The 27,229-nt window shown below is 53.6% G+C and overlaps 9 protein-coding genes across 9 annotated transcripts; 6 read left to right on the forward strand and 3 right to left on the reverse strand.

Moving 5' to 3' along the window:
- Window positions 1-4,996: 4,996 nt before the first annotated feature.
- Window positions 4,997-5,614, reverse strand: HD553DRAFT_345663 (uncharacterized protein; the record flags this gene model as incomplete). The annotated part of the gene is made up of 1 exon (XM_046183109.1): window positions 4,997-5,614. The coding sequence occupies one exon, from the start codon at window positions 5,612-5,614 to the stop codon at window positions 4,997-4,999; it is 618 nt and encodes a 205-aa protein (XP_046033359.1).
- Window positions 5,615-6,581: 967 nt separating this feature from the next.
- On the reverse strand, window positions 6,582-7,969 carry HD553DRAFT_318720 (DUF1014-domain-containing protein). Its single transcript, XM_046180923.1, has 4 exons — window positions 7,772-7,969; window positions 7,208-7,669; window positions 6,968-7,101; window positions 6,582-6,886 (listed from the first exon to the last, which is right to left on the reverse strand). The coding sequence occupies exons 1-4, from the start codon at window positions 7,835-7,837 to the stop codon at window positions 6,775-6,777; spliced, it is 774 nt and encodes a 257-aa protein (XP_046033360.1). The 5' UTR covers window positions 7,838-7,969; the 3' UTR covers window positions 6,582-6,774.
- A 104-nt stretch (window positions 7,970-8,073) lies between these two features.
- HD553DRAFT_134723 (uncharacterized protein) lies at window positions 8,074-9,918 on the forward strand. Its single transcript, XM_046176617.1, has 8 exons — window positions 8,074-8,185; window positions 8,274-8,310; window positions 8,399-8,420; window positions 8,508-8,560; window positions 8,808-8,858; window positions 8,965-9,005; window positions 9,199-9,259; window positions 9,399-9,918. The coding sequence occupies exons 1-8, from the start codon at window positions 8,130-8,132 to the stop codon at window positions 9,444-9,446; spliced, it is 369 nt and encodes a 122-aa protein (XP_046033361.1). The 5' UTR covers window positions 8,074-8,129; the 3' UTR covers window positions 9,447-9,918.
- A 120-nt stretch (window positions 9,919-10,038) lies between these two features.
- Window positions 10,039-12,030, forward strand: HD553DRAFT_318732 (NADP+-dependent D-mannitol dehydrogenase). Its single transcript, XM_046180924.1, has 6 exons — window positions 10,039-10,296; window positions 10,508-10,574; window positions 10,687-10,894; window positions 10,989-11,069; window positions 11,139-11,467; window positions 11,547-12,030. Exons 1-6 carry the CDS (start codon window positions 10,252-10,254, stop codon window positions 11,885-11,887), a joined length of 1,071 nt encoding a protein of 356 aa, XP_046033362.1. The 5' UTR covers window positions 10,039-10,251; the 3' UTR covers window positions 11,888-12,030.
- Window positions 12,031-14,526, forward strand: HD553DRAFT_318735 (uncharacterized protein). The gene is made up of 8 exons (XM_046180925.1): window positions 12,031-12,548; window positions 12,635-12,841; window positions 12,976-13,107; window positions 13,204-13,394; window positions 13,470-13,486; window positions 13,570-13,683; window positions 13,766-13,995; window positions 14,066-14,526. The coding sequence occupies exons 1-8, from the start codon at window positions 12,330-12,332 to the stop codon at window positions 14,174-14,176; spliced, it is 1,221 nt and encodes a 406-aa protein (XP_046033363.1). The 5' UTR covers window positions 12,031-12,329; the 3' UTR covers window positions 14,177-14,526.
- A 1,422-nt stretch (window positions 14,527-15,948) lies between these two features.
- HD553DRAFT_345667 (uncharacterized protein) lies at window positions 15,949-17,906 on the forward strand (the record flags this gene model as incomplete). Its single annotated transcript, XM_046183110.1, has 3 exons — window positions 15,949-16,899; window positions 16,982-17,065; window positions 17,133-17,906. 3 exons carry the CDS (start codon window positions 15,949-15,951, stop codon window positions 17,904-17,906), a joined length of 1,809 nt encoding a protein of 602 aa, XP_046033364.1.
- A 268-nt stretch (window positions 17,907-18,174) lies between these two features.
- HD553DRAFT_318738 (muts domain V-domain-containing protein) lies at window positions 18,175-22,759 on the forward strand. Its single transcript, XM_046180926.1, has 15 exons — window positions 18,175-18,529; window positions 18,593-18,768; window positions 18,833-20,334; window positions 20,394-20,485; window positions 20,553-20,713; window positions 20,772-20,861; window positions 20,929-21,050; window positions 21,116-21,433; window positions 21,490-21,543; window positions 21,609-21,810; window positions 21,879-21,941; window positions 22,000-22,117; window positions 22,202-22,264; window positions 22,341-22,430; window positions 22,504-22,759. Exons 1-15 carry the CDS (start codon window positions 18,295-18,297, stop codon window positions 22,743-22,745), a joined length of 3,528 nt encoding a protein of 1,175 aa, XP_046033365.1. The 5' UTR covers window positions 18,175-18,294; the 3' UTR covers window positions 22,746-22,759.
- A 19-nt stretch (window positions 22,760-22,778) lies between these two features.
- On the reverse strand, window positions 22,779-25,262 carry HD553DRAFT_135042 (uncharacterized protein). The gene is made up of 7 exons (XM_046176618.1): window positions 24,807-25,262; window positions 24,593-24,650; window positions 23,954-24,440; window positions 23,341-23,849; window positions 23,246-23,281; window positions 23,058-23,174; window positions 22,779-22,981 (listed from the first exon to the last, which is right to left on the reverse strand). Exons 1-6 carry the CDS (start codon window positions 24,966-24,968, stop codon window positions 23,155-23,157), a joined length of 1,272 nt encoding a protein of 423 aa, XP_046033366.1. The 5' UTR covers window positions 24,969-25,262; the 3' UTR covers window positions 22,779-22,981; window positions 23,058-23,154.
- A 220-nt stretch (window positions 25,263-25,482) lies between these two features.
- Window positions 25,483-26,863, forward strand: HD553DRAFT_318740 (putative mitochondrial ribosomal protein L23). Its single transcript, XM_046180927.1, has 4 exons — window positions 25,483-25,541; window positions 25,624-25,747; window positions 25,916-26,070; window positions 26,313-26,863. The coding sequence occupies exons 1-4, from the start codon at window positions 25,521-25,523 to the stop codon at window positions 26,454-26,456; spliced, it is 444 nt and encodes a 147-aa protein (XP_046033367.1). The 5' UTR covers window positions 25,483-25,520; the 3' UTR covers window positions 26,457-26,863.
- Window positions 26,864-27,229: the final 366 nt, after the last annotated feature.

Below are 27,229 nucleotides of genomic sequence, written 5' to 3' on the forward strand. Positions count from 1 at the left end.
GTATCGGAATCGCCCTGTCCCTCCATGGCGTATGCGCAATAGTCGGTATCTTGTATGGAGGTATATACTCCGGTTTGAACTGGCCTCTCTCGGCATCCGTCCATGAAAACGTCTTTTCATTGGTCATAACGACCCAGTTGGCCAACTTGGCTTCTTCTTCGTTGAGGATACTCTCCTCAACCATAGACTTCCAGCGATCCTCAGTCAATCGTTCTCCAAAACTGAAACACGATACTTGTACAGGTAGGTCCGGTAGGTCGTCCAGCAACCCCTCCGGCCTTCGAAACTGTCCTACGGTCAACGATTCGGGCGGCACAGTCGCCCCCACAGCTCTCTTCTTCTTTGCGACGGGCTTGTATGCTGTGAATACACGCTCGCCTGCGTTCAAAAATCCGCTGTCGAACAGGTACAAGAACCTCCATTCCCGGCGTGACCGACTTTGTCTTCATGTCCGAAGCGGTCCGAGTCAGTCCTTCGCCTCGGTCTGGGAGCGGCCCCGGTCGTCGGTGCGCTTGCCAGCTCTCCATTCTTGACCGTCTTGTAAGAGAATTCCAGGTCTCCGTCCTCCGAAGACAGTCGGACCACCGGCCTGTCGCCATCCCAGCCATGGGAGAACCTAGCTCTGTTCAGGAAAGGCTGTCCTAAGATGATATAGTCCGGCCCGTCCTCATTGACATGGACGTCCGTCGGGAACTTCAGATCTCCAATGCGCAATTCGACTTGTTGCATGATGCCGTCGATGTGTTTCGGGGGTCCGTTGACTCCAGACATAAGCAGCCTCAAATCAGTCCGCAAGGGCGGCGGATTAGCCATAGCTTCGTATAACCTCCGGGAACACATGTCGATTTCGCTGCCGGTGTCTAGCATAGCCGTGACGCTGATTCCTCCGAGCACGGCAGGAATCTTGATAAGGGCGCGAGTTCTTCCAGGTGGCGGCTTCCTCTCTGGGGCGTATGTTTCGTCGGATTTGTTGACCTCATACCATTCGGCCTCTTCCGCGTCTTCCTCACCGTAGCTATGTTCGGCTACATAGTGGGTAGCGTCACCGAAGCTCACCTGCTTCCCCGCCGCAGGTCCCAAATGAGAACGGGTCCCCTTGTTGACAATACCGGTCGCTACTCCAGAGATAGCGAACAGCTCTTTCGTGGACAGTTCAATCGTATGCCTTTGATTCAGCAGGCGCTGTATAATCTGTTCGGGATTCAGCTCCCTAGCAAAGTCAGTCGTACGCGTGAGCCGGGGCTCATCTCCGCTCGGCTTGTTTCTAGTAGCCGGCTTCCGACCATCCTTCATGTCCACGTCTTGGTCAGGGATAAACTTCCGGTCGCTGACCTCCATTCCCGGCTGTCGAGGGTAGACCTCAGGTTTCATAGTTGGAAACCGCGGCTGCTCACGTGGAAGAGGAATCTGGTTTGAGGACGTTCCTCGCCCTGCAGGCGGGGCATTGAATCGAGTCGTTTTGTCTCGGAAACTTTGGTCCTTTCCTCCCGCGGGACCAGGTCGAAAACCATCAGGTCGGCCTTGGGGAACCTTGTTCCGAATATTAGCCGCGTGGCTATAGTCCGGGTGCGAAGGATACATGGTCTGGCGCGCTTCAAAAGTCGTTGGGTAGTACCCGTTAACCAAATAGGTCTCCTCGTAGGCACCGCTGATGGGGCCAGCATAACTCTGATCGTTTCGGGAATATCCCTCCATCACTTCCAAAGCGTGAACGCCAGCGGCCCTAGGCGCACCTGCTCCCATCCGTCCTTGTCGATCCGCTGCTAGAACCGACCGTCGTTGCCCAGGCGGGCAATGGATAAATTCACCAGTAGGCCATACGATTCTTCCTCCGTTGTCTCGGCGGACCCAGCCTTTGTTGATATGGAGACCTGCGGTCTCGCACTCGTTTACTCTGTGACCTCCATTGCCGCAATAGAAGCAGATCCCCTGGAAACCCACTCCACGAGGTAGACCCATTCCTCTCGCCGCAGGCGGAGCGTTTTCCGAAGCCCAGATAGGGGGTTGGACCCGTCCTTGAATCGCGTATCCTTCTTGAACGGCTGTCACGTACGCATTGTAGTATTGAGCAGATCCCACGTTGAGCTGCTTGAGCTTCCCGATAACCAAGTCCAGATCTTTGTCCGTATCCGATCGAATTGGCTGATGAGGTGGCGCGTCACGGATACGGTTCTGGTTCATCGTCCGCTCCCCTTGCCTGTCCGTCCATCGCTCGGCCGGAACGATTCCCGGTGCCAGCCACGACGGCTTTCCGCCCAGGTCGATACCTTCGGTAGTACCAGTGATCTTCCTGCCTTTGGCGCGTACTACGTCGACCAACTGGTGAAACCCTTCCTGTCGTCGCCTTTCTTCATCAATCTGCTCGTCGCTAATCTCGTACCGTTCCCTGGCGTCGAACCGGTTCATGTTGAATAGGTCCCTGCCGACCTGCACCTGTTCAGCGATGGGGGGAGCTTTGCTTGTGTCCCGTACCTTGCTCGTCATCATATACTTGTTCTCGAGTTGGTCCCTAACCGAACTAGGTAGTCCCTTGTGAAAGATGGACGCTTCCCTGTCTGCATCCAGGAGACCCTTCTTCTTCAGCTTGTTAGAAATAACTCTGAAATCTCGTAAGTAAGCTTCCCATTCTTTCGGTGCCTTGATTCCCCTCTCTCCCGTAGACTTAGCGAGATATTCTAGTTGCTCGATCGTGGCCGCCAGTCCGGAAACTGTGTTACGGTACGACACAATAATCTCATCTTTCAACGTCGTCCAAACCTTCTCAGCATACCCCGGCATCGCCCGAATTGCATCTTTAACAGAATGGGAAGTGTACCGAGTCACCTCATTGCACCTGTTACTCTCCGAAATTTCGTACTCTTGGGCGAACGTCTCAAAGTCTTCCATCCACTCCTCGATGTCTTCGACTTCGGTACCCGAAAACATGAACGGAGCACCATCCTTCCCGACACTGGGGATAGATCTCTTGCTCCTTCCCTCCGGAAGAGGGGAACCCTCGGGATTGGGAGTCTCAGGTTTGGGAGTCATGATATTGGATAGTCCTTATCTAATGACTGAAGGGTACGATGTGGTATAGCTCAACGGTAATCTGTCGGTACACGAATCCACGTCGTGCTTGTCGGTACACGAATCCACGTCGTGCTTGTCGATATACGAATCTCGTCGTACGTGTCGGTCTTAATGAATGTCCCCCTGTGATGCTACCCTCGGCTAGTTCGGGCTAAACAATCACACTGGTGTCGCCAGTTTTGTAGGGTCAATCCCGGTCTTCGGGATCAAACGTCGATGACGACGTCAAACAACAACTCGTCTGAGTTGGCGGTAAGGTAGGTAGGTGGATAGGGTTGCTAAGCCTAGGAGTGGTAAGGGATGTCTAGGTAGGCAAGTGCTGTTCCCGGTAGACTATAGAGGGGTGGGTGGTAGGTAAAGTCGTGTAAACGTTACGTGATTCAGGTCACGTGACGTTCGAGGGTAAAAGGTGATATCTCCGATCAAACGCGATACGGCGAAGTCGTATAAACTCGAAACCTCTCGGGGTGGCAAGCTAGCAAGGGCCGTACTCTGACGCCGATCTACTTAACCTTGTCCGGAAGCCAGCTATAGATCCGTCGTCTAAGCGGGTGATGGGAAGTAAACGTGAAACGCGAAGCGGCGAATCAGCGAGGTCGAACGGTAGGTGTATACCGAAAGTGGAATGTGGGATAAAAGCTATGAATAAACGTCCACTACTGGTCTCTCTACTGCTTGCTTCTCCTACAACGGTGAAACGGCGATGGAAAAGAGGGGAATCGAATATCGAGGTGGGGACCTTTATACGTGTCTAGCGTACGCTTACGCCAGCGCGACCGAGTAAAGTACCGGAACGGTCTATACTCCGGGCCGTGCGTCTTCCGCTTCTCCTCTGCCCGTATGCCTCGACCTATACACGTGTATCCCGTCTCCCGTCGTCCGATGAAACCTTCTAATCCACCGTCAGCTGCCGTCTAGTAATCCACCGTGACCAACAGCGGCGAGGTCGAGGTAGTCGAGAGCGAACCGCGGATGTAGGAAGTAGGCGACCGTCGGGGCCGATAGATTCCTGTCACCACAACGGCCTTTAGCGCGCGGACGACGACGGCAGGACGAGGAGAGGCGCGAGTGAGACATTGGTCGCGCGTTTCAAGAGGATATCGGTTACGCGACTTTGGTTCCGCTCGTTTAGCGCCAAAGGACCCTCACGCGGGAACAGAAGCGGGATATCTGGACGACCGAGTGAGACATCGGTCGTACGTTTCAGGATGGACTCGGTTACGCACGAAGTCTACGCCATTTCCAGAACCCATCAAAGGAAGGTACGGACGACTTGACGACAAGGCATATCGTACAGGGGAGGGTTCGTACGACAAACCCCGGAGCCGGTCGAGGACTGCGGACACCTCAAACATCCTAACCGACAATCACCCTCGAAACAAGGGCCACCGGGACGTCGGGACGACGTCCAACATAGAGGGGGGGATGATGTCACAGGGCGTGACCGAACGGCAGCATGGGATCGACGCGCATCTAGGTCATCGGCCCGGATCGGGCGACACCCAGCGGATCCGCACGAAGTCAACAAAAGAAAACCGCGACTTCGTGTGTTCGACCGTCTATTGTTCGCCTGAAAGAGTGACCGACGGACGACAGCCTTTTGTTCTCGAACAAAGAAGACAAGCACGAAGTCGGGCGAACTCGGTAAACAATAGCGGATTCGGTGCGAGCAACGCGAGTACGTAGTTAGCATATAACGGAGCGCGAATCGTAGAGAAGTCGTGCGAGTCTGTTGTACTTCTATACGATTCAAGCGCAGTTATTACATTCGACATACGCCTATACCTTAGTTATACTACGGAGACGTACTAGGAGAGGTTACACTATCACCGACGAACTCGCTATCGTTAGTACAGTGTCGCGACTTCACACGAACTCGAGAAAGACCGTGAGACATCGTAGTCACGTGATCCGACTTCGCTTGCATCTAGAAACCTGTGACTCGCCACGTAGTCGCGACGGAAGTAAATACGCGGAAGCAACCCCTTAGACGATTTTCGAGGACGCCCGTAACACCGAGTTGGCGTTGCTGTTGACCAGCCATAGAAGCCGATTGGGCAGGACGAGGTGTGACATCTTTGGCGGCTTGTGAAGATGAGGGTGTCGGGGTCTGGTGAGTTGGTGCAGGAGCCTTCCATGGGGCGACGAAGCTGTGTGTTCCAGGTCCGCTGAGAGTCTTTCTTGCGTTCGTCCCGACAAATCCCCTTCCTCTAACTCCTCCCGCTCCAAAAACCTCGTCCGTACCCGAACCTGATGTCGATCCTTCTCTGCTGCTTCTGTCCGACCTGTAACCTTCCCCATCACTCCTATCGGTCTGTCTCAACATCGCTACATTCCGAGGTGTTCCGGAAACGATCTTTTGCGCAGGAGTAGATAGAGATTGACTAGAGCTAGAGGTTGACGATAAAGGACGGGAAGTGGCAGTCTGTCGTGGAGTGGATTGCCGTGGGGTATACTGAAACGGTGAGTCCAAACCCCCTTGGTCTTGTGAGGTGGAGGAAGTCCTGGGTGTTGGCGTTGCCAAAGGCCGAGTCGGCCTCGACATGTTGTTTTGACTTCGTTCCACGGTTCCTTTCTTCGGGGTAGAGGGGATATCGAGACGGGATTAAGATGGTTTCACAGGCTGATTATATGTTTATTACGTTGTCCCTCTCCCGCAGCGTAGCGGCCTTGCGAGATCAACCCTGACCGGTGAGTTCTGAGTTCGTTATCAGCAGTAGAATCCGGATCTTTCGGTTTGTGTACTTTGTACTTTGTATCCCGATCGGGCTCGATGTATGCTTCCGATTGATCATTTATACCGCCGACCTTGACACGTCATATGAGCCGTGTATCAATATAATATCACAGCCAGTATCATACGTGTATCTACCATGTATCGGTGCGTGTATCACACGTGAATCACGCATGTGATATTCTCAGCTAATATCGGCTATCAAATATTATGATGAAACGCCGACAATCAGACGCGTATCTGACGTGTAATATTTGATGTCATACACGGTCGATATTTGTGTGATATACCATAAATTGTACAAATATCAGACAGGTGATAGACGGATGGATCCCAGAGTGCCTGTAGGCGATCGTGCGATCTGATCTCTTGCAAAAGATGATCGGGGTGAAGGAGGAGTGACTGTGATCTAGGAAGAAGAAGTTACTGTCATCCCGCCCAAGCAGCCACCCAAGCAGCCTTCTGCGAGAAGTATCCCATTGCCGTTCAGGGATCTTCTCTTCAGGCGGTCTCCTCCCACTCCTCCCGCTCAGGTTCCCGCTCGGCAGTCAATTACCACCAAACTGAAAGCGACCACAAACGAGATCAAGAACACTGTCAGGACCTCGCCTTGGAGTACCGCCGACTCCTAAACCTTTGTCGCGCCAAATGTAGCTGCCGGCTCTTCGACTTTCAATCCTTACCAGGTCCAGAACCCACCGCCACCTCAGCCTCGGTTTCAACCTCAACAGCGAGAGACTCGACCCCTGGTGCTCGCAGGAGTGTTCACCAAGCTAAATCAATTCCCGGTTAATGATGTCATCTTTAGAAACCGAGGCCTTCCTAGCCATTGTGAACGATCTCCCCAGAACTCTCCTCAATATGCAATTATTTATATGATTCGCAATCCCACCCCGCACGCGAGCATGTTATTTACGTCCCCTCACGCTACTGTATCCGACCGTCCCTCCGCTTGATGAAATTCGGCTACGTTACGTAGCAGGCGATCCTGCGAACGCTCGTTCCCTCTCCGCCCGAGACTCTTTGAGCGCAGAGACCTTTTCGTCCTTGGTAGCGTTGTAAGCCACTGAGACTTGGTTGAATCTGCAAACACGTCAGAGTATTGGCGCGAGTCAATGACACCACCTTCAAAAGTCTCGAAACGAGAAAAGCGAGGGGACTTACGGGTTCTCGGGAGCCTTCTGGAACTGCTTGTAAAGCATATCGTGCATCTGCTGCTTCCGCAGCCCAGGGTGGGATTTCTTGAGTTCCGGCATCTCTCTCTCGAGGTAGGCTTCGAAGGCCGCTTTGAAACGTCGCTATGTGGTGAGAGGATCGTTTTGGGGGCGAAAACGATGACAGAGGGAAGAAAAGATCAGCGCCGGCACCGAGAGAGTCTGTGCCACATGCAAGGGGAGCACTTACCTCCGGGTGTTTCTCGATCAGACCAGCTTGAGCTCCGATGTTCGCCTTGTCTCCCTTGGCATTGACGATCTCCAGCGCTTCCAACATGTTGTCCAATCCGGTCGCCTTGATATGAATCTCCGGCTCAGGCTCAAAGCCCGTCTTCTTGACGTCCGGTGTCGAGCTCCCGCTGCCGGTCGCTGAACCTCCCAATCCACCTCCCGCGGCAATCGCTCCCGGTCCAGCAGGTCGCACGTCCTTCTTCTTGTCCCCAGACTTCTTCGCTCCTCCCTTGGCTACCGGCTTTGAAGGTAGGCTGGCTTCCTCTTCGGCAAGTAATCGTGCCTTTTCCGCCTTCTTGCGTTCAGCCTCGGCTGCCTTTTCTTTAGCCTTGTCGGCTTTGGAACCGTCTTTGGCTCCCTTTGACCATTCTTCAGCTTCAGCAGCTTCAGCTTTGGCGGAGGCGGCGGACTTCTTCTTATTCTACAGTTTGATGGCAGGACGGGGATTTTGGGAGATTGATAAGTTCCTGAGTTCCTGCGCAAGGGTGAATGATGTTAGAGTAGGGATCGCCACGGTACTCACCTCGTTCTCCTCCTTCTTGGCCCTTCCGGCCTCCTTTTTCGAGTTTCCTCCCTTTGCTGGTGGCATATTCCAGATCAGGCGTGCTGTAGACTAGGATCCTGGTAGTATGTGAGGTGGCAAGAGTGCGTGTTGTATGCTATATGATGTTTCATTTCGGGTTAGCATGCCCTTTTGACTTTTGTGATGACGAACCGGGAGTGAAGGGGAAAGATGTCAGGTAGCAGGGGAGCAAGTTGTTTGTTGATCATGTCGAAAGGGAAGTTGTGCTAGTTGCGCAACCTTTGCATTGTCTATTGGTAGCCCGGCCCTGCTTGACCGACCCATCACATTTGCAACCTCCTCATTAGTCTGATTAGAGATGGATCCTAGACCGTCCACTCCTCGATCAGCAACATCCAGCACCGTTCCGACCTCGTGAGCCAGCGCTGTCGACCGAGAGCTCGAACATACCTACGGTCGAAACTGAACTCTTGCTGGACCGACATGTTACGCCGTCGAACAGGTTTGACGGAGATGCTTTGAGAGGTTATATACGCAAGGTCAGTCGGAGACTGCGTTGAAAGTAGCCTAGGTATTGTAAAATTATTGAACGAGCTGATCGTTCGAATCTTCCTCCTTCCGGTACAGCTCTTCGAGACGAATCTAAAAAGTGAACATCCTATCCCCCATGAAGCAAACCAAGCTCGAACTGATGAACGAACATACACAAACCGATGGTGGGTTCCGGACTGAGTAGATGTCGAATTTGACAAGGAGAAGATGAGGGAACATGGGAAGGAACTCAGTATGGTGAGTCTCTGGCGGCAGTACTTGTCCGGGCTCCTTCCGATCGGAAACCCTACACTAGCCTTGTAAGAGTAGGCTGATCTCGTCTTATCTTGCCTTTCGACTGTGATCGATCTATTACTTCTCTACGCCACTCCCCATGGTTATCTTCAACCGAACGTCATGTCAACCCCTCCCGAACGGAAACCTCCCACCTCTATCCATATCCTTTGAACTCCTCGGACACGCCTCACTCGACCATCGTTGGCAGCGCATTAAAGCTCGGATGAACGAGTTGAACCCTCAAGGTTGGAAGTTTGCCGTAAGCCGAAGCACAACTATTCTTCTCTGTCAAGCAGATACGTTTATCGGTCGTGAAGACGATGAAGCTGATCCTGATCGTCCATTCATGCCTGGTCGCGCTGCAGGTGATCGTCCAGATCAATCAAAATCTCGGACAAGGTGGCCGGTAAGTCTTCACTTATTCTCGTCTCAACTCTGGTCTTATTGCTCTAGACCTGTGAAACGCTGAGAGCTGATTGAAGTCTTTATCCTTGGTCACCTTGATTCGTCTTGTATGGCGCTCTTGGATCGGCGCGTCCTGCGACGATATGACATCTGACGATGCGGCTTGATATGATGCGATATCTTGGACTATACAGGGCGGACTTGGCAACACATTGGGCGGTCTCGGATTTGTGCATCCAGGAGCTCTGGTCGAACGTGAGTCAACTTCGTAAACGATGCATTGCTTCGCCCGTTTGGCCTCCTCCTGTGGTGTTTGCCAGGCGAGTCGAACGTCGAGGAGTCCGAAACGAATCACTAATGTCAATTTCTTTCACGCCGGCGATGGTACATGTAGGAACATCTGTTATGTGCTTGTTTTGCCCTTGCCATCAAGGCCGGTTGAGCGTGGCCGGGAAGAGCAGGGGGATTAGAAGCAGGATGTAATTGTTGTGCGGGGTGCGTCTTCTGGTGCATATTCGAATACCCATGTTGAAGTGTTACTGCGGTGTTCGACGCCATATGGTCAGGGTTTTCGCTACAACCGAGGTCAAGGCAAGTTAGGGAACCGGGGCATCCGTCAGAGCTGAGCAGATCCGGGAGGGTGTTTACTTTGTCGGGCCATCGGGCGGGTTGAAGGCGGACTGTGACGATAGTTCGGTGATCTTGGAATCGGCGCCGGCGATCTGGGAAGACTAGACTGGTCGATCGTTGTTGACGTTTCTGCATCGCTAGGATCGCTAGTTGCCAGCCCACGAGCGATTCTCCGGGACCGAGGGGGACGTTGCCGCATTGCACCCATCGCCATTGCCGCTAGCCTTGTTCGCGGCAAGGGACGACGCATGAAGCCTATGATGATGATCGTGACGCGTGTGGCTGCAGGGTCGAGCGGCAAGCGAGGGGGTGACGAATGCGGGATCATTTCCCGGTACACGACGAGGAGGCGAGGGGGGAATCCCGTGTGAGTTTTCCCAAGAGTTGTGTGTGTCTGTGTGTGTTACGTCGCCCGATGCCCAGCCTCGTCGCTCATCGTCGGATCCAAGCAACAGCCCAGTGTCTCTCCCCCAAACGTACAAAAAGAGGACAGCACTCAACTCTACCTTTTTCGACATCCTCTACACTCGTTCACCTTCACAAAACAAAAAACCAAAACTCTCACGAACACCCTTCCCGTATAACCAACCAAAACACCCCCACAACACCTTTTCATAATGTCTGACTACCCTACCGAGATGAACTCTGTCTTCTACACCGGAGTGAGTCGAATCAGCCCCGATCGTCGTCGAGACGATTTCGATCTCGACGGCGAATGCAAGCTGCATGAGTGTATCGACGCTGACGATCAACAACTTCGCTTCGCTTGGCATGCTCGCCCTGGTCGTTCCTTTTCTATTCGAAACGCCTCATCTTTGCGCGCATCACGACCATCACCTCCGCCATCATCGCTGTTCGATTCGCCCTTGATAGCCCGAGAAGTTCGAGATCCGACGTGTCCCGGTCCCCAAGATCACTGACGATGAGATCCTCTTGAAGGGTAAGTCCCGATTCGATCCGATCCGGGCTGGAAATCTCTCCTCGTAAGAATTCTTCAACTTACCCCTATTTCCCTCTTTTTTTTTCCTGTTTTCTTCTCCATCATATCGTAGTCACCCTCTGTGGTGTCTGCGGAACCGACCAGCACATCCACGAGGGAGAGTTCATGTCCAAGTTCCCCCTCATCCCCGGTCACGAGGCCGTCGGTGTCATCCACGCCGTCGGAAAGAACGTCAAGGGTCTCAACGTCGGTGACCACGCCGCTGCCGACGTCTGCAACTCTTGTCAGGACTTGGGTTTGACCATGTGTCACTACTGCAAGTGAGTCCACAGATGGGGCGTTGTTGAGCTAGCAAAGAGAGGGGATTGAGAGCTGATCGATGAATCGACGTGTTTGTGCGTGCTCGTGTTTTAGGCGAGGAGAGCCTTTGTTCTGTGAGAACTTCTCTGCCAAGGGTGTCGCCATGGACGGTGGATTCGCCGAGTTCGTTACCTAGTACGTATTTCTCGCACGAACGTCATTGCTTGATCAGTCCGCTTACCATCCCTCGTTCTCGTCGCACAGCAACCAGTCCAAGGTCTTCAAGTACTCCAACATCTCTGACGAGGAGGCCACCCTCCTTGAGCCCGCCTCGTGTGCCATCCACGGTCTCGACAAGCTCAAGCCCAAGGTCGGAGCCGAGGTCCTCTTGCTCGGTGCCGGTCCTACCGGTCTGTGCATGGCCCAGCTCTTGAAGCTCAACGGTGCCGCCAAGGTCGTCATCGCCGCCAACGACGGGATGAAGATGGACATTGCTGAAAAGTTGAACTGTGGTGACGAGTACGTCAGGCTCAAGAGGGGAGGTGGAGAGGACACCGAGGCCCAGTGGAAGAAGATCAAGGAGGACTACCCTCGTGAGTCGCCCCCGCGGCTTGTTCGCGCCGAGCGAGATGTCAGAGAGACTGATCCTCCCGATCTCTGACCCTTTCGTAGACGGATTCGACTGCGTCATCGAGTGCACCGGTGTCGAGTCGCTCGTCGACCGATCCATCGACTTTGTCCGACGAGGAGGTTCTCTCATGGTCTACGGAGTCTACGCCAACAAGGCCCGTGTCCACTGGTCCCCCACCAAGATCTTCAGCGACGAGATCAACATCATCGGATCGTTCTCCCAGTTCTACTGTTTCGGCCGAGCCATCCAGTACTTGGACAGCGGCAAGTTGAACGTCAAGGGCATGGTCACCAACGTTTTCGACTTGAAGGACTTCCAGAAGGCTCTGGACTGCATGAGCTCGAGGCAGGCTTTGAAGATCGCCATCCGACCCCACGCTTAAGAGCGTCGCGGGCTCCAAGAACGGCGTTCTTTGCTGGGGATTGACGAATGAGAGATAACAAACAACATGATGTATCCTTTTACGAACGAGCTCTTTATCAATATCAATCCGGGTCAAGCGACTGAACATATTTATATCCCGACTTGGGTGTCCGTCCAGTCGAGCCGCTTGCCTAGTCATGACCCCAGTATTCGGTCGAGGCAGGAGGGGACTTTGCAGTCTAAAGTCTTGGTCGTACCTCCTGCCCTGATCATGGGCATGCCCTCATGTTTCGTCATTTGCATCCGCTGTCGACCGAACGGCAACCTAGGGATCGGTTGTTGCAACTCGAACTTTGGAACAATCTAATTGATTCAGCGAGCTCAAGTATGTTCCCTGATTTGCAGCAAGTTGACCATTCGAGCCAGAAACGTACTCAAACCCAAGTAGTACACACCTCGCTATGCCTCTCCCACCGTTCAAGCTGCCCACAGCGGAAAGTTCAACATCCGCCCTCGCTCGGCCGAGCAAGAACAAGAAGAACATAGGTGGGAACGTCTCCCAGTCGTCCATCTTTGATCTCAAGGGACTTGTATCGGAACATCAGAGCACGTTTCAGAAAGAAGGGAGGGAAGCTGTCAAGGGGGAAGCTGGAGCGAGACGGGGCAGGATTGGGGAGCTCGTAAGCGTTCCGGTAGAGGTTTGCAAGGCTGGTTAGTGGGTCCGCTGAGTGTCCTTCTTCTTGACTTTTCACTGGAACTCTTCCAGTCGAAAGACCGGTTCTCCCGCCCGTCACCCAATCTCGGAAAACGTTTGGCTCAACAAGCAGAGAACGATGCGAAACGCGCTCGGATCTACGATGATCAGGAGCGGATCACGGAGCATGAGAGGCAGGAGATCATGAGGCTCAAAGCTGAGCGGTATGAGAAGTTGAGGCGGGGAGAAGAGGCTCCATCTAAGGAGAGTGCGATCGATGTGAGTCGGAATGAGACTACTTGAAGTCTGGTAGCTTCGGTCTACTCGAGGCACGTCTCCTGTGCTCGAAGGACGAGTTGTCGAAGTCGAGTTGGGGATCTTTCCGGCTGACCTGGATGTCTATATTCACACAGTTTGATCGGAAACAAGAGGAAGAAGAAGGATACGGTCATTGGTCTGATCACGCTTCAGATGTGGATGAGAGCGCTTTGGTACCGGACCATCTCAAACATCTGCCGCCTCAACCGGAATATCACGAAAACGACGTGAGTGATACCACCACTTGATATCCGCTCGAGATCATAATGGCACGTGGTCATAATACTGGTGCTGATCTCATAAGCGGGCGCCATGGTTGGTAGAACGAAGAAGTGGAATACATAGACGAGATGGGAAGGACCCGAAAAGGAACTCGCAGAGAAGCGAGGGAAGCCGAGGCGGCCAAAGCTAGCGGAGGAGCTCGGGGCAACGAGAGGGAGGAGCGCCAAAGAGAAGATCAGGTCACAGGTGCAGGCGGCGATGAAAGTGTCGGAGTGGCTCATGCCGAGGTCTTGTAAGTTGGCTTGTGAGGTGAAGGTATTGACTGGCTAGCGGTAGCTGACGCCGATGTGACTTTGCCTGTCCTCAGGCAATCAAACGTCATCTGTAAGTCGATTTCGACCTGCTACTTCCACCTTGCCGTCCTTTCTCTGTACTGACTTCGTGTCGTGTCGTGTTGCCTTGCACAGATGGCGAACAATCGTTCTTCCCAGTCTACGAGCCCACACAAGAAGAATTGAAAGCTCGATACAAAGTCGCTGAAGGGGGTCCGATGGTAGATCATTACGACGCCAAGAAAGAAGGTACGAATACGATACGACCAGCTACGAGCACAAGGGGCTTGCTTACACGATCTCTTTTTCCGTTTACGGCATCCACCCACAGTCCGGACGAAAGGAGCAGGTTTCTACCAGTTTGCACAGGATGAGGAAGTCAGGAGACGACAGATGGAAGAGCTGAAACAGCAGCGGGGCGAGACCGAACAAGCTCGGGCGGGAAGCAACTCGAGAGGAGGAACGGGCGAACCAGCTGCACCCGTACTGAGTGCTGCGCAAGAGGCAAAGAAACGCAAGTTGGACGAACGGAGGGCTCTGATCGAAGCCAAGCGGCAGAAGGTGAGTCTCGGCGTTGATTGGCAGACCGGCTGGAAGTCGACCCGGTCGTTGACATGGCCCACGAAAACAGATGCTCGGAGGGAAAGAAGCGGTAGAGCAGAAGAAGAAGGAGATACAAGATCGGGCGGTGGATGCGTTATTACGCTCGGTCGAACAGGAGATGGAGGGAGAGAAGACGTAGCATGCTAGATGTGTCATATACCGAGTCGCTCCCAGGCGGGCGTCTACATGTCGTCGTTCGTCTGGTCTACATCTTTGCAAGATAAGACTGCAAGTCCGTTTACGTTCTCACGACGTCATAACATGACCTTGAGCCCAGCCCGCCAAACCCGACGGCTTTGACGGACTCTGAACGGATCGGTCTCGGGAAGAGGGGGGAGAGAAAAAATAGCGACGTCGTTCGGGTAACGGGCTACGTTTTGGGTCCGAGCCCGGTGGAAATGAATTTTGTGCGGATATTTCGGTGACTGTCGTCTTTTAGGTTTGAATTCGTATGCTGCGCAGACGATGGTGTATGGCACAACAGGTTGGAATTGGTTTGAAGCTCAGTCGTATGTGTGCTGTGCTTGCGATTTGCTATGGCACATCGCTGTTGAAACGGTCCGAGTCGGCTCTGGAGCTGCGAACGTATTGCTATGCCGATGAAGAGCAGGGCGTTTGAGAGACACGACTGGGAACGGCCAGGTACCAGATGCTGTGTCGACGCTTGGCTTGCGAGGGGGTTGTTGGCAAGTTGCCGGGCGCTATCGTGGAGAGGACGAAACCTACGGTAATGCCCGATTCAAAGTTCATTTGCGGTGGCCGCCCAGCAACATCGTATCGTGATCCGTGATGACTTCCTTGCTGCTCTTCCCTGCCCCTGCCCGTGTTTCTTTTCATCGCCCCCGGCGCTTCATTTGGCTAGCTTCGCCCTTGATGTCTCACATGCACGAGCGCGTGGTTTTACTGCTCTTTCCCCCTCTCCTCTCTCTTTCATTTAGAGCGGAACCGACCGGCGGGGTTAGGGGTCAGAGGTCAGAGGAAGGGGGGAAGGGATACTGTAGCTCTCGCCAGAACCGACGTCGTGTGATGTGGCTTGCGGGCGTTGTTTGTTTCTGGTGAGAGAGACCGACCGAGCCGGGTCTTGTGCAGTTACCGCAGCGCGGGGGACGCATGTCGCACATCATCCCATTCTCATCCAGGACGTATAGCTCTCGGACAGTCACCAACTCCGATTCTCTCCTTCCCTTCATCGACGCCATCAACACATGCAACACAGCACGAGCTCCGGCTGAAAGGAGACGGTGGTACCGTTTCTCCCCTATCGCCCATTCCATGAATGCGTGCTTTCAGTCCTTGAGATACCTATCACCACCCGCACTGCTACATACACTTCCCTTCACTATCGACTCCCTGGCCTCTCGACCTCGAATCAAAGGAACACCTACCCTATCAACAAAGGAAGCGACAGACGCATAGACGTCATATCATACCACTCTACAGGCCTACAGGCATCTCAGAGCTATAAATCACAGTCCAGATCTCTAGTTCTCTAGCGATTCATCTACGGCCCCACCCAAACACCCTCTGATTCCTGGCAACCTCTCATCAACCTCGGAATCAAGTGTTTCCTCCCGTTCATCTAAAACCTCGACAGATACCGACAACGTCCTCCCCGCTCCCACCTCTCACTGGCAACTTGCACTTACCTATACAAATATACGAACCGGTCGTCGGAAAGACATCGAAACCAAACCCGACGACAACGTCGGAGCGAGATCCGGTCCGCGAGATAGAGTGCTCCACAACCACACAATACCCAACACCGAGTACCGACTTTCGACCTCGATATCCGACTGCTAGGAAGGACTAACAACGTCGATATCACCAATCCAGACTATCGAATCTCATCCACCTATTTCTACGCTTGACCTTTTCGTCCCCATCCGGACTAGAAAACTTGCAAGAACAAACATGGGCGATCATCCTCCGTTCCGGTCCACTTACCCTCGGTCCGAACTCGGACCACCATCTTCGGCATCAACATCCCCACCACCAGCTCGAGCGTCGACCTTGACATCGAGCCTGGCTTCGTATTCGTTTCCCGGGAGGTTGGTCTTACCCGAACCACCCAGTTCTCATCAGGGGAGACGTTCAGAGTTCCCGGCTCCGATAGGGGAGAGTGAGAGGAGTTTGCACTTGGAATTACCAGTACCTGCATCGGGGTCGGGGGGACGTTCTGTTACCCCCACGCAAGCGTCTGCTTCGACATCCATGCAACCTATGTCGTCGCCTAGGGTCGTATCAGGCAGTCAGAGCTTGAGCTCGTTGTTGAACCACAATCACAATTGCGATCATGATGATCGAGTTCCTTCACCAAGGCCCCGGGCACATGCACCGGTACATGCGATGGAGAGGTACCAAACGACCGTCAATCAGATGACGGGTCTGCCTTCGCCGGAGAATTCTCCGCCTTTACATCCTCATCATCCTCGCCATCCGCATCATCCTTCTCCTCCCCCTCGTCATCATATACATCAGCAGCAGCAACATCCGTCGACACACCGAACGGAGAGGATGGACTTCAAGCCGTTCTCGAATTCAGATTGGGCGGCAGAAGAACGCCCGGTCGACTCTACCAGACGGAGGGGAAAGATGAGCCCGGGCAAAGACTACCACTCGGCTTCAATGTCGACGTCGATGCCGATGTCAAGGTCGGCGTCGAACTCGAGGCCTCAATCAAGTACGGGCACGGCAACGGGCGAGGTGTTGGTCAGCGTCAAAGAGGAGCAACACGAGCGCGACCAAGAGCAGGTACAGGGACAAGAACAGGACGAGTTGCAGGAAGAGTCGCCCAAGAAGCAGAAGAAGAGGACGAGGTTGAATCCGGAACAGGGGGCCTTGTTGAAAAAGGTCTGGAGGGAGGTGAGTTTGGAACAAGTTTCATGCGCAACTATAAGAGAGAAAGAGCAGGATAGTTTATAGCAATGGAGTTTTTTTCTGGTAGACTTGTTTCCCGAGTACGGAGCGGCGGTCTTGGTTGGCCGAGCAGACTGGGTTGTCTGTGCGCCAAGTTCAGGTCTGGTTTCAGGTGAGTTTGGAGACGATAAATCTCAACCTTGCCCAAAGCTTGACACTAACCTGAAATCAATGTTCAGAACCAACGCCAGAAGCAACGAAACGAAGAGTACGAAGCGAGCAAATCGTTCTCGGCCGACGTGCCCCATCCGCTGTCCGGTCCTCGAGTGGCCTTCGACGCCCCTATCGCCCCGAGAGACTTGCCGGAAAAGGTCTACCATGCTCAAGGGTGGAGCAGTATTGGGCCTGATCCGGGACCCAAGAGGGGCAGTGGGGATCGACCGGGGACGGGTTCTTCCAGCAGACCGATGACGGGGGAAGATAGGGGTCATACTTCCGAAGGTCGGACGGGTTCGAGGTCGGGATCCGGGTCACGACCCGCCTCAGGGGAAGGAGAGGAGAAAGAGTCATCGAAGAGTCGCAAACAAAGAGGAACAGAGGAGATGGCCTCTGGAGCGACATTGCCTCTCCCAGCGGGTGCTCCACCGCCCATGCGACGGACGATTTGGGACCAGCCTCCGCCATACTCGGCTGCCCACCCGATCGAACATCAACAACACCATCGGGCGCTCAAGCGATCACGAGAGCCAGATCACGTCGATCCCCTCGATCGAGATCGACCAGTCAAGGTGTACCGTCCGACGGGTCACTCGTCGGAATCGTCCCCTTCGAGAGAAGGACAGACGCCGCTCGTCGACCGGTTCCCGAGGTTGCCCTCCATCAGGGAGCTCGGGCTGAGTGCGGATCGAGACATGGCAATGGGCATGAGGATAGAAGGTCAAGGGATTTACGAGAGGGGATTGCCTGTGATCCCGGGGATGATGGGGATGATGAGCGGTCCAGGACGGCTTTGAACGAGGAGGACAGGGACGATCATGGTGACGGTAATACAGTAGTGCTTGCCATTGAAGCGAGGTTGTGAACATTGATTAGCATATTAGCATAGAGACGTTGTAGATGACATATATAATCGCGATCAGATTGCATTTATTGTACCTTGTTGCTTGGGTCATTTTCGTGTTTCGGCCTTCTCCGCGCTCGAGCGATCAGTCGTCGAGGAGGATTGATGGGATTTTTCAACTTTTGTATTTGCTTCGTCTCTTTTGTCTCATCGACAGGTGTATCAAATCACCATTCGCCCCAGTATAATTATCGAGCAGACGATAGACTGCAATGGTGCTTCCTCGAGCTCAAATCCTGCAAAAATAGCCGGCAGACTCAGACTCGGTAGCAACTATCGTCATGGCATTCCGACGGATCTGGACAAATACCAGGTCCACGTTCGTACAGAGACCTTGGCCGACTCGCATACGGACGGCTAGCTATGCCTCAATCGCAGATTCAAGACGAATTGATGAACGAACGGTACAAAGAACGGTCCGGCTTGAGGATCTTCCTAGTGCTGCTCTAGGACCGGACGGGAAACCTCTAGAGGCATTACCGCCCTTTGGAAAGAGATCAAATGGGTTTTCATCAGGCAAGTCTTGTTCAATAAACCAGAATCTCGAGCTTAGCTGAGGATTTCTTCTCGCTATGTTAGTTACTGGTCAGAATGCTCTACATCAAGCTGATCCGGAGCGAGAGTTGGAAGCCAGATGGCAACGAGCCATCGATCTCAGAGAGTTCCCGGATACGGTTCTAGCTCATGGGATATTCACAAACATGCAGAAGTATCCTGATGATATCATCCTCACTCGTGTCGGGATGTTCTACGAGGTGAGTATGGAGGCTCTGTATGGTCCTGGACGACTTACTGACTTTTCCCGTATACCGTCTCCAGTCATACTTTACGCAAGCAGCTGAAGTAGCGTCGCTCCTAAACATACGCCTGACATCGAAATCATTCCGGGTTAGACAAGAAGGGAAACCGACGAAAAGATCGAAAGCCGCATCCAAACCGACAACTCCGGCCTTGCAGCACAAATTCCCGTTTGCGGGCTTCCCGATATCTCAACGGGAAAAGTTCTTCCAGATGCTGCTCGAGCTCGGACGCAGCTTTGTAGTTGTTGAGGAGAAGGACAAATCGGAGGGCACTTCCAAGGACCGGTTTGTGGCTCGAAGATACACGCCGGGAACTTTATTGAGCGAGGCCTGGCAGATCAGCGACGAGACGAGGCATCTATTAGCTCTCTCCTTAGGGAAAAACGAGCCCAATGGAGAGATTGAAGATACGCCAGTCGGGCTGGCTTATATCGATGTATCCACCGATCGAGCGGTACAAACGCGGACTTCAACTCTGGGGGAGCTCGAGCATGAGCTAGCCAGGATCAGTCCTGTTGAAGTTGTCCTCCAGCGCGGAATGCAAACTTATCTGGATATCGGGGCTGCAAAGTCTTCCAATGGGACGGAACTGCAGGGGATTAAGGAAATAAGCGCAACGGTAGCTCCCTTGCTGCAACAGAGTGGAGCTACTATTGCTTATGTAGACACCGCCGGATGTTCGGTTGGCGCGACCGAGCTTGAGGCATCAGCGGAACGTTTGATACAGACCCACCTGAAAGACTGCCTTCTGAGCGAGATGCCGAAATTGCTCGAGGCCAGTCATCAGTCTGCAGACTCGTTCATGCAGATCGACGCCTCGACCTTGCTCGGTCTCGAAATCCGACAGTCGCTGCGACAGTCGGTCGGTGCACAGGCTAAAGGTGTCTACTCTTCGCCGGCTAGTCGAGCTGGTACCTTGCTCAGCGTTATCAAGCGTACGTTGACACCTTCCGGAACGAGGTTGCTTGTCAACACGCTATGTCAGCCGTCGACCGATCTGCATATCATTACACAGAGGCACGACCTGGTCGAGGCGTTTTTGCAGCGGAGCAACCTGCGTGAGGATCTGCGTTACCAACTCAAGCAGATGAGCAACGCTGGAAACGGAGAAATCAGCAGGATCATTCAGAGGTTCTCTGCGAACGGCAGTACCGCCCCAGGCCTGGCTGGCGCACTAGCTGGAGGAAGGGATCTATGGGATCTGAAGCAACGGATCGAGGCGATAGATCGATTGGGTCAGTCTATTCAGGAGACGCTTGACAATGAAGCCGATTCGACGGCGGGACCATACCTACGACTTCGTCAGTTGGTCGGTGAGATGAGGAATTTAGAAGCGTGGGCAGCTTCTATCGACCGGGCAGTCGTCGCTTCCGTCCTGGACAAGTCCGCCGTGACCTTGGGGGAACAGCCAGACACGGAACCCATCGCTGGCGAGGAGGAGTCCGACGAAGTGCCAGCTAATAATATTCAAAGCTCGCAAGAAAATGACAATGACAGGTCGAGTTGGTGGATCGATCCAAAGTAAGTTTAATCTCTATCCTGCAGTATGATTTGTGGCTGATGCAATTTGCTCCCTGTAGCTTCAGTCCGGAAATGCAGGACCTACACCGGAAGCTGACCGACCTGCTTCAGGAAAAAGCTGACATGCAGACGCGTTTGCGTGAAAAGTATAGTAAGTGGGGTCAGCAAGGCTGTTTCAGAGATAAAGTGTATTGAGGCGTAACTATGATCTCGAACAGAGCTGGAAGGTCTTGAACTCAAAACAGGCTTCAACAACTTGCCGAGCCTGGTCTATGTACCGAAACGAAGCAGAAACACCGATTTCTCGATCATTCGGAAAGATCCCGAGATGGCGGTGCTCAATGACACAGCAAAGACAGTTCGGACGTTCGTATACAATGTGAGTAGATGCTGTTACGCCTGTCGTCCCGCATCGACTGGAGGATATTCCCTCGCAGAAATGGTCTGTGCTTGCAAGTACGATCGACCAAACCAGGGACAAGATGCTGGAAGCGCAAAAGGAGGCGTTCAAGATCTTACGCGAACAGGTCAGTTCGATAGCTATCGTTAGCACTACCACAGTAGGCTGACAGACTGCGACATCGCGCTCGACAGACTCTGGCGCTGCAAGATGACCTGCTACATAACGCATCGTTGCTCGACGAGATCGATCTCTGCCTTGGATTCGCTCAGGTAGCCGATGAGTTGCGTTTCGTCCGTCCTGAGATGGATACCGGGTGCGTCTTTCAGTTTTGGTTTCTTCTCTATGAGCTGATATAAGCTTACACCCATATCAACCTAGAGATGCCTTTGAACTCGTGAACGGACGTCACCCTACCGTGGAGTTTGGCCTGCTATCGGCGCAGTCGGCTCGCAACTTTACGCCTAATTCGCTACATCTCGACTCTGGAAGACATCTCGCCATTATCACAGGTCCTAACATGGCAGGGAAAAGTACGCTGTTGAGACAGATGGCGATTGTGGCGATCCTCGCACAAGCCGGAAGCTTTGTGCCGGCCGACAAGGCGAGGCTGGGTATCATTGACGCTGTCTTCAGCCGAGTCGGCGCCCGGGACGATCTTTACATGGACAGGAGTACTTTCATGATGGAGATGCATGAGTAAGTGGCACCGAGAGCAAATTGATAGACTGTAATGCTGACTTGGCTTGCTCCAGGACTGCGCATATCCTCAACAAAGCCACATCACGATCATTGGTGATTATGGACGAGTACGTGCGGTTTGTGTATCACGGATGCTGCTCAAAGCTGAAAGTGATGTCTTGATGCACATTAGGATTGGAAGAGGCACGACTCTTAATTCGGGCATCGCGATCGCATACGCGGCCCTTGACTATATTTTACGACACAATAAGAGCAAAACGCTCTTCGCCACGCATTATCACGAACTTTACGACATGTTAACGACGATAGATGAAGAGGGTCACCGTACGACGAGACCGGGGGTCGAGTTCTGGTGCACCGATGTAGATGAAGTGGTAAGAGCAAAGGAGAAGGGAGGATTGTGGCATACAATTAGATGAGCTAACGATTCCCGAGAGACCAGGACGACCGCTTTGCATATTCGTACCGGCTGAAACCTGGCGTCAACCGGCAGTCGCACGCTATAGTATGCCTCGCTGCAATCGAATAATCGAGACCAAGGCTGATCATTTGTACCCGTGCAGAAAGCGGCCAAGCAGGCTGGTATGCCTGAAGAGTTCCTGCTATTGGCGGAACGGACTCTTAGTGGCCTTGAAAGTAAGACGAGAACGAAAGGGTTTACGGTGTCCTCGGCCGTACAAGGTGAGTCCGGCCTTTTCTGTGCAACGAAAGCTGTACAGATTCTGACCCTATCCTCTGACGGATGTTGAATCTGGACTGCCGTAGGCGCAGGAATGAGGCGATTCTCGACAAGGGCTGATAGTCATGATAGAAACGGTATCGGGGAAGGTCAGTATTCTGCAGGCGACAAGCCGACTGTTTACGCGAGGTCTCTACTGACGATTATTCGATTGACCATACGCAGGACGACCAGCCAGAAGGGCCGATCGTAATGGACAGGTCAAAGATTCAACTCAAAGGACGGATTCTCAACCTGGCAAGAGAAAGCCTAAAGGTGAGACTTGCTCTCACCATGTCATTGCTGGATGTCATTGAGAGCTAAAGTTTCTCTCGCATCACAACATCAGAGCCCGCTCCCGTGACTGTCCACATACCTAAGGGTAGATATTGGTCTAGCAGGTTATCGACCCTCCCCATCATCCCCCTAACCCGGACAACCCAGCACTTGCAATTGGACCGCCATTTAGTAAGGAGTCGGGATATAATCAAGTTCACGTCACCTTCGAATGAGACAAAGACCGCGCCTGAAGGCGCCAAGACCACTTTCAGTCCGCAGGGCGAAGGATCAGACAAGCAGTCACAAACCTAAGGCCTGATCGGGCAGGCTTCTTGTATGAATGTATCTATGCAGGCCACCTCGATTACAAAATATGCTCTATATGCGGTACGCGATCTAAACGAGTCAGTAGGACAACAAGACTTCCGTCCATCTATCTGATCAACACGAATCCTCCCGAGCGCATGCTATCAAGAAGATTGTCCGGGCTGACCACCGTAGTAGGCGCCCCACTGACCGGCTCCTTGTTGGGTCTGCCAATAAGCGGCCTGCGACAAGGTGACGGATAATGTGTCAGCCAATGCAGCGCGGAAGTCGTCCTGTTCTGAAAGAAGGGACACTCACCTGCTGAGGCGTTCCACCGGGAGCGACGGCGGCGCCGGCAGCAGCGGGCTGACCGTAAGCCTGGTAACCCGGGTATCCGGCATACTGCGCATAAGCATTAGGTTGCATCCCGTACATCTGTTCAGGTTCATCTCGTCAGCCAATCTCATTCACGAGATTATCGGCGTTTATTGCGTCGCGAGGCTCACCATCGCTGGGTAACCGCCCATCATGCCCATCCCGGCCTGTTGAATGGGTACGACACCCGGAGCAGGTGCCACTTGGCCCATCCCTCCCATCCCGCCTGCAGTACCACCAGCCGCTCCACCCTCCCGATCTTTACCCCAGGAACACTTGATCGGACGTCCGTGTACCGGATAGTTTTGCAAGTTGACGATCGCCTGAGCGGCGTGTTCGTGCGTGTCCAGCTTGACGAACGCGAACCCCCGATCGGCTTGCATACGGATCTCGACGATGTACCCGTACCCCTGAAACAGGGGGATCAGGTCCGCCTGGGTGGAATAAGGGATCAGGTTGCCGACGTAGACGGTGGTGTTGTAAGCCGGGGTTTGGGAGACGACGGTCTCGAAATCGAGCGGGCCGCCAGAAAAGTTGGAAGGAGCTGGGGCGCCGGTGAATCCTCCAGAGGAAGCCATGCCCATTCCCATGCCCATGCCCATCCCTCCGGCCATCCCTCCGACTCGAGAACCACCTGTTTGGGTCTTTTGGTTGGCCCAGTTGACGCGGATCGCTCGAGATCCGAGCCATTCTCCGTTCATGGTCGAGATGGCCTGTTCGGCGTCCGACTTTTCTCTACGAACAGGAATCGGGTCGGTCGGCCAAAACAAAGGTAGAGATGCAGAAAGCGTCAGCTCTCGTTCGATGATCATCTATCCTGTCGCGATGCGCTGCCTCACCTGAAAGCCAAGAACCCGTACCCCCTACTCTTGCCCGAATTCATGTCCCACATGACCCTCGCCTCGCTCATCGTCGGGAACGCCCCAAACGCCTTGGTCAACGCCTCGTCGTTCACCTCGGGACTGAGATCACCGACAAACACGTGGAAGTGGTTGTGCGTATCCTCCTTGCCCTTGTTCGTCAACATGCCCGGTTGACCGGTGCCCCCTATCATCGGGGCCATCACCCCTGCCACCCCGGCGTTCGGACCTGCTCCTGCGGTAGCTCCCAAAGCGGCGGTCTGGGATTGGGTCTGGTAAGCCCAGTTGACGCGGATCTCGGTATCAAAGATCTTTCGACCGTTCAGCGTCTGAAGGGCTTGTTCGGCAGCACGGGTGTCCGAGTATTCGACGAAACCGTAGTTGAGACCGCCGTGCTGAAAGTTTCGGTCTTGGATGATCTTGGCTTGGGCGACGGGGCCGGCGACGGCGAAGATCTCGGTGAGCACTAGAGGGGGGGGAGGGGGTGAGTGGACGGCGAAACGGACGGGACGGAATATGAAACGAGGTGGGATGAAAAGAGGAGAGCGGATTGAGGCAATGAGAATTCAACGAAAGGAAGTAAACGGCAAGACAGAAAGGAACGCAAAGAAGGCTTACTATGCTCGGTTACACGAGGGGAGAGACATCCGACGTAGAGATGGGCTCGTCGTTGTTGCTATGTAGGTTCCGAAGGCGTATGAATCAAAACAGACCGAATAGGATCGATATCGAAGTCGAGACCGAAGATGGCGTGGTAATGTCAGGGTCAGCAAAACGATAACCCCTTTGTACAGCTGATAAGCGATGAATATAAGTGGCTGAGTCGACTCACCCCGGTGCTATCTACCCCAGCAACAGCCATACTCTGACCAGCCGCAACCTGAGGCTGTTGTTGCTGAGGGGGAGACATCATCCCGTACGACGAAGCTCCTCCTGCCGGGGTACCGACAGGTACGGGGGATTGCGATTGTCCGGGTTGTTGAGGGGTCGACATGGTTGCTTTAATGCAGTTGGGGTTTAGTGGTGATAGCGATGTGGAGGTGTAGAGGCGAGGTGTAGGCGGTATAGCTTGTCGGTAGTTGGCCGTGGTGGTTTCGTTAGACAAAAGGGGGAGAGCCGAGACGGAGAAGAGCGAGAGCGAGAGCGCCGAGAGAGAGAAAGAGAGAGCCAAGTCCGACTAGATCCCGGAAAGAGAGAAAGAGAGAACAGAGAGATGAGAATGGAAAGAGACTGAGAGCAGAAACCGAGAGAGATGAAGATAGTTTGCTATGAAGTCGTTGTCGAGCAGCGAGCAGTCGAAGGGTGATGATCGAGGTTGTTGTTGAATGACATCGACGATGATGATGATGATCTGGGGAGGCATCCTCTTGGGCTGAGACTCGACGTAGACCACGCGACAGTTGAGCTGAGACTCCAAGTCGACCATGTATCTACCATGCATCGACCTTTGATTTCTTGACCCAAGATGATGTTCACAACTCGATTCGACACTCGTCACGATCGATGCAGGTCGAGCTCTCAGAGGATTCACAACCCGCTCTTCATCATGGCATCAACAAGAGGAAAAGTGAGCCAACCTTCAATCATCCCACGCAGACCCGATGATCAGACGAAGCTAACCCTCTCGCTACCCCTCGCTCCTAACGCAGACCGCACTCGCATTCACCCGTCAATGGCACCAAGTCGACGCATCAGGCAGGACCCTCGGACAGCTCGCAAGTCGGATAGCTTATGTGTTGATGGGGAAACATAAACCGACTTATGATCCGGCAGGTCAGTCCCCGCGATCTCGTTTCGTGGTCTATCAATTCTGAATTCGGGCGTGCTGATCAAACGAATCCCGATCGATATGATATGCATCTCGATGTTTCCCTGCATTTCTCTTCCTTTACACACTCAACCTGTCTATCGCCCTATCCACCCTGTTCCGAAACCTCTCAGTGGACGCCGGCGACTACGTATCAGTAACCAACGCCACGCAAGTCCACCTCTCGGGAAAAAAATCGGAGGATAAAGTGTACCGACACTATTCGGGGTTCATGGGCGGGTTGAAGGAGGTACCTATCGGGAGGATGAGGGAGAGGAGAGGAGAGGATGTGAGTGATGGGTCTTTTCTGGATGTCGGGGGGTGTAAAAAGATGTGGGATGGGAGCTGATCCGCGCCGCGTTTCTCCCTGATCTCCTCCGATCCCTCAACCAACAAATCCGACACTCAACTCATCTCATCACCAACCATAATCTCCCTGTCTCGACCTCCAACCTCGCTCTACCCGCTTTCCCTCCCCCTCACCCGACCTAATCTCACCTAACCTGATCCTGGTAACAACATCGACAACAGATAATCAAAAAAGCAGTATCAGGCATGTTACCGAAAAACACCTTCCGGGACCGTCGACTGGCCCGGTTGAAGATCACGACGGGCGAGGTGGATCCGTACGCTTCGAACGGGTTGAAGGTTTATACGGGCGAGGAGACGAAGTGAGGGTGAGGGTGAGAGTGAACTGGGAGTGGAGATAGACGGGACCATGGGGAGGGGAGAAGGGGTGCGAGGAGGATCGAGTCGGACGATGGGATGCACGGGAAGTCGAGAGAGGGGGAATGAGAGTATCGTCAGAATGGACTGACATGATTGTAAAGTATGGTATAGCATTGTATTTACAACCAACACATTGCGTTTCGCGTTGAGTTCGCGTCCGATTCTTTTGATCATCGCGGTTCACGACCTATTCTGGCCGATCAGAAGTGAGCGTTTCCAAGGGTTCGGGCTGTCGAGATCTGGGCGGAGCGATGGGCGTGATCGAGACCAGGACGAGGTTGAGGTTCAGGCCAGTCCAGGAAGTGGGATCGAGATGGAGGCGGAGGGGGACGACGAACGGTCGGCGCAGAGAGTTGAAAGTTGAGGAATTGGAAGCTCGGATTCGCGATCGGCAGAAGGTCGACGGGGATGACAAGGTGACAATTCGAGCGCGACCGAGCTATCGCTCGCCGATCATATCAGAGGGGTAGTGCGCGTGTAAAGACGATGGCATCATACTGCAAGACACAGAGACGGCTATGACTATCATCCCTTGACGAGACTCACTGCACAACCGGACGGGAAGGGCTTGGTTGCGTGATCAAATCGCAACAGAGAGAAGCCTGAAACGTTCGACCAAAGTCTCGGCCTGCTCGTTTTACCGTATACCACTTCATCGTCCCTGAACCCCTGATGTGCCCCTTCGAAGCGTTCCTTGATACGTGTTGTCTAGCATCGTG

Source organism: Filobasidium floriforme, assembly GCF_021052385.1.
Source record: "Filobasidium floriforme strain CBS 6241 chromosome Unknown HD553scaffold_25, whole genome shotgun sequence".
NCBI lineage: Eukaryota > Fungi > Basidiomycota > Tremellomycetes > Filobasidiales > Filobasidiaceae > Filobasidium > Filobasidium floriforme.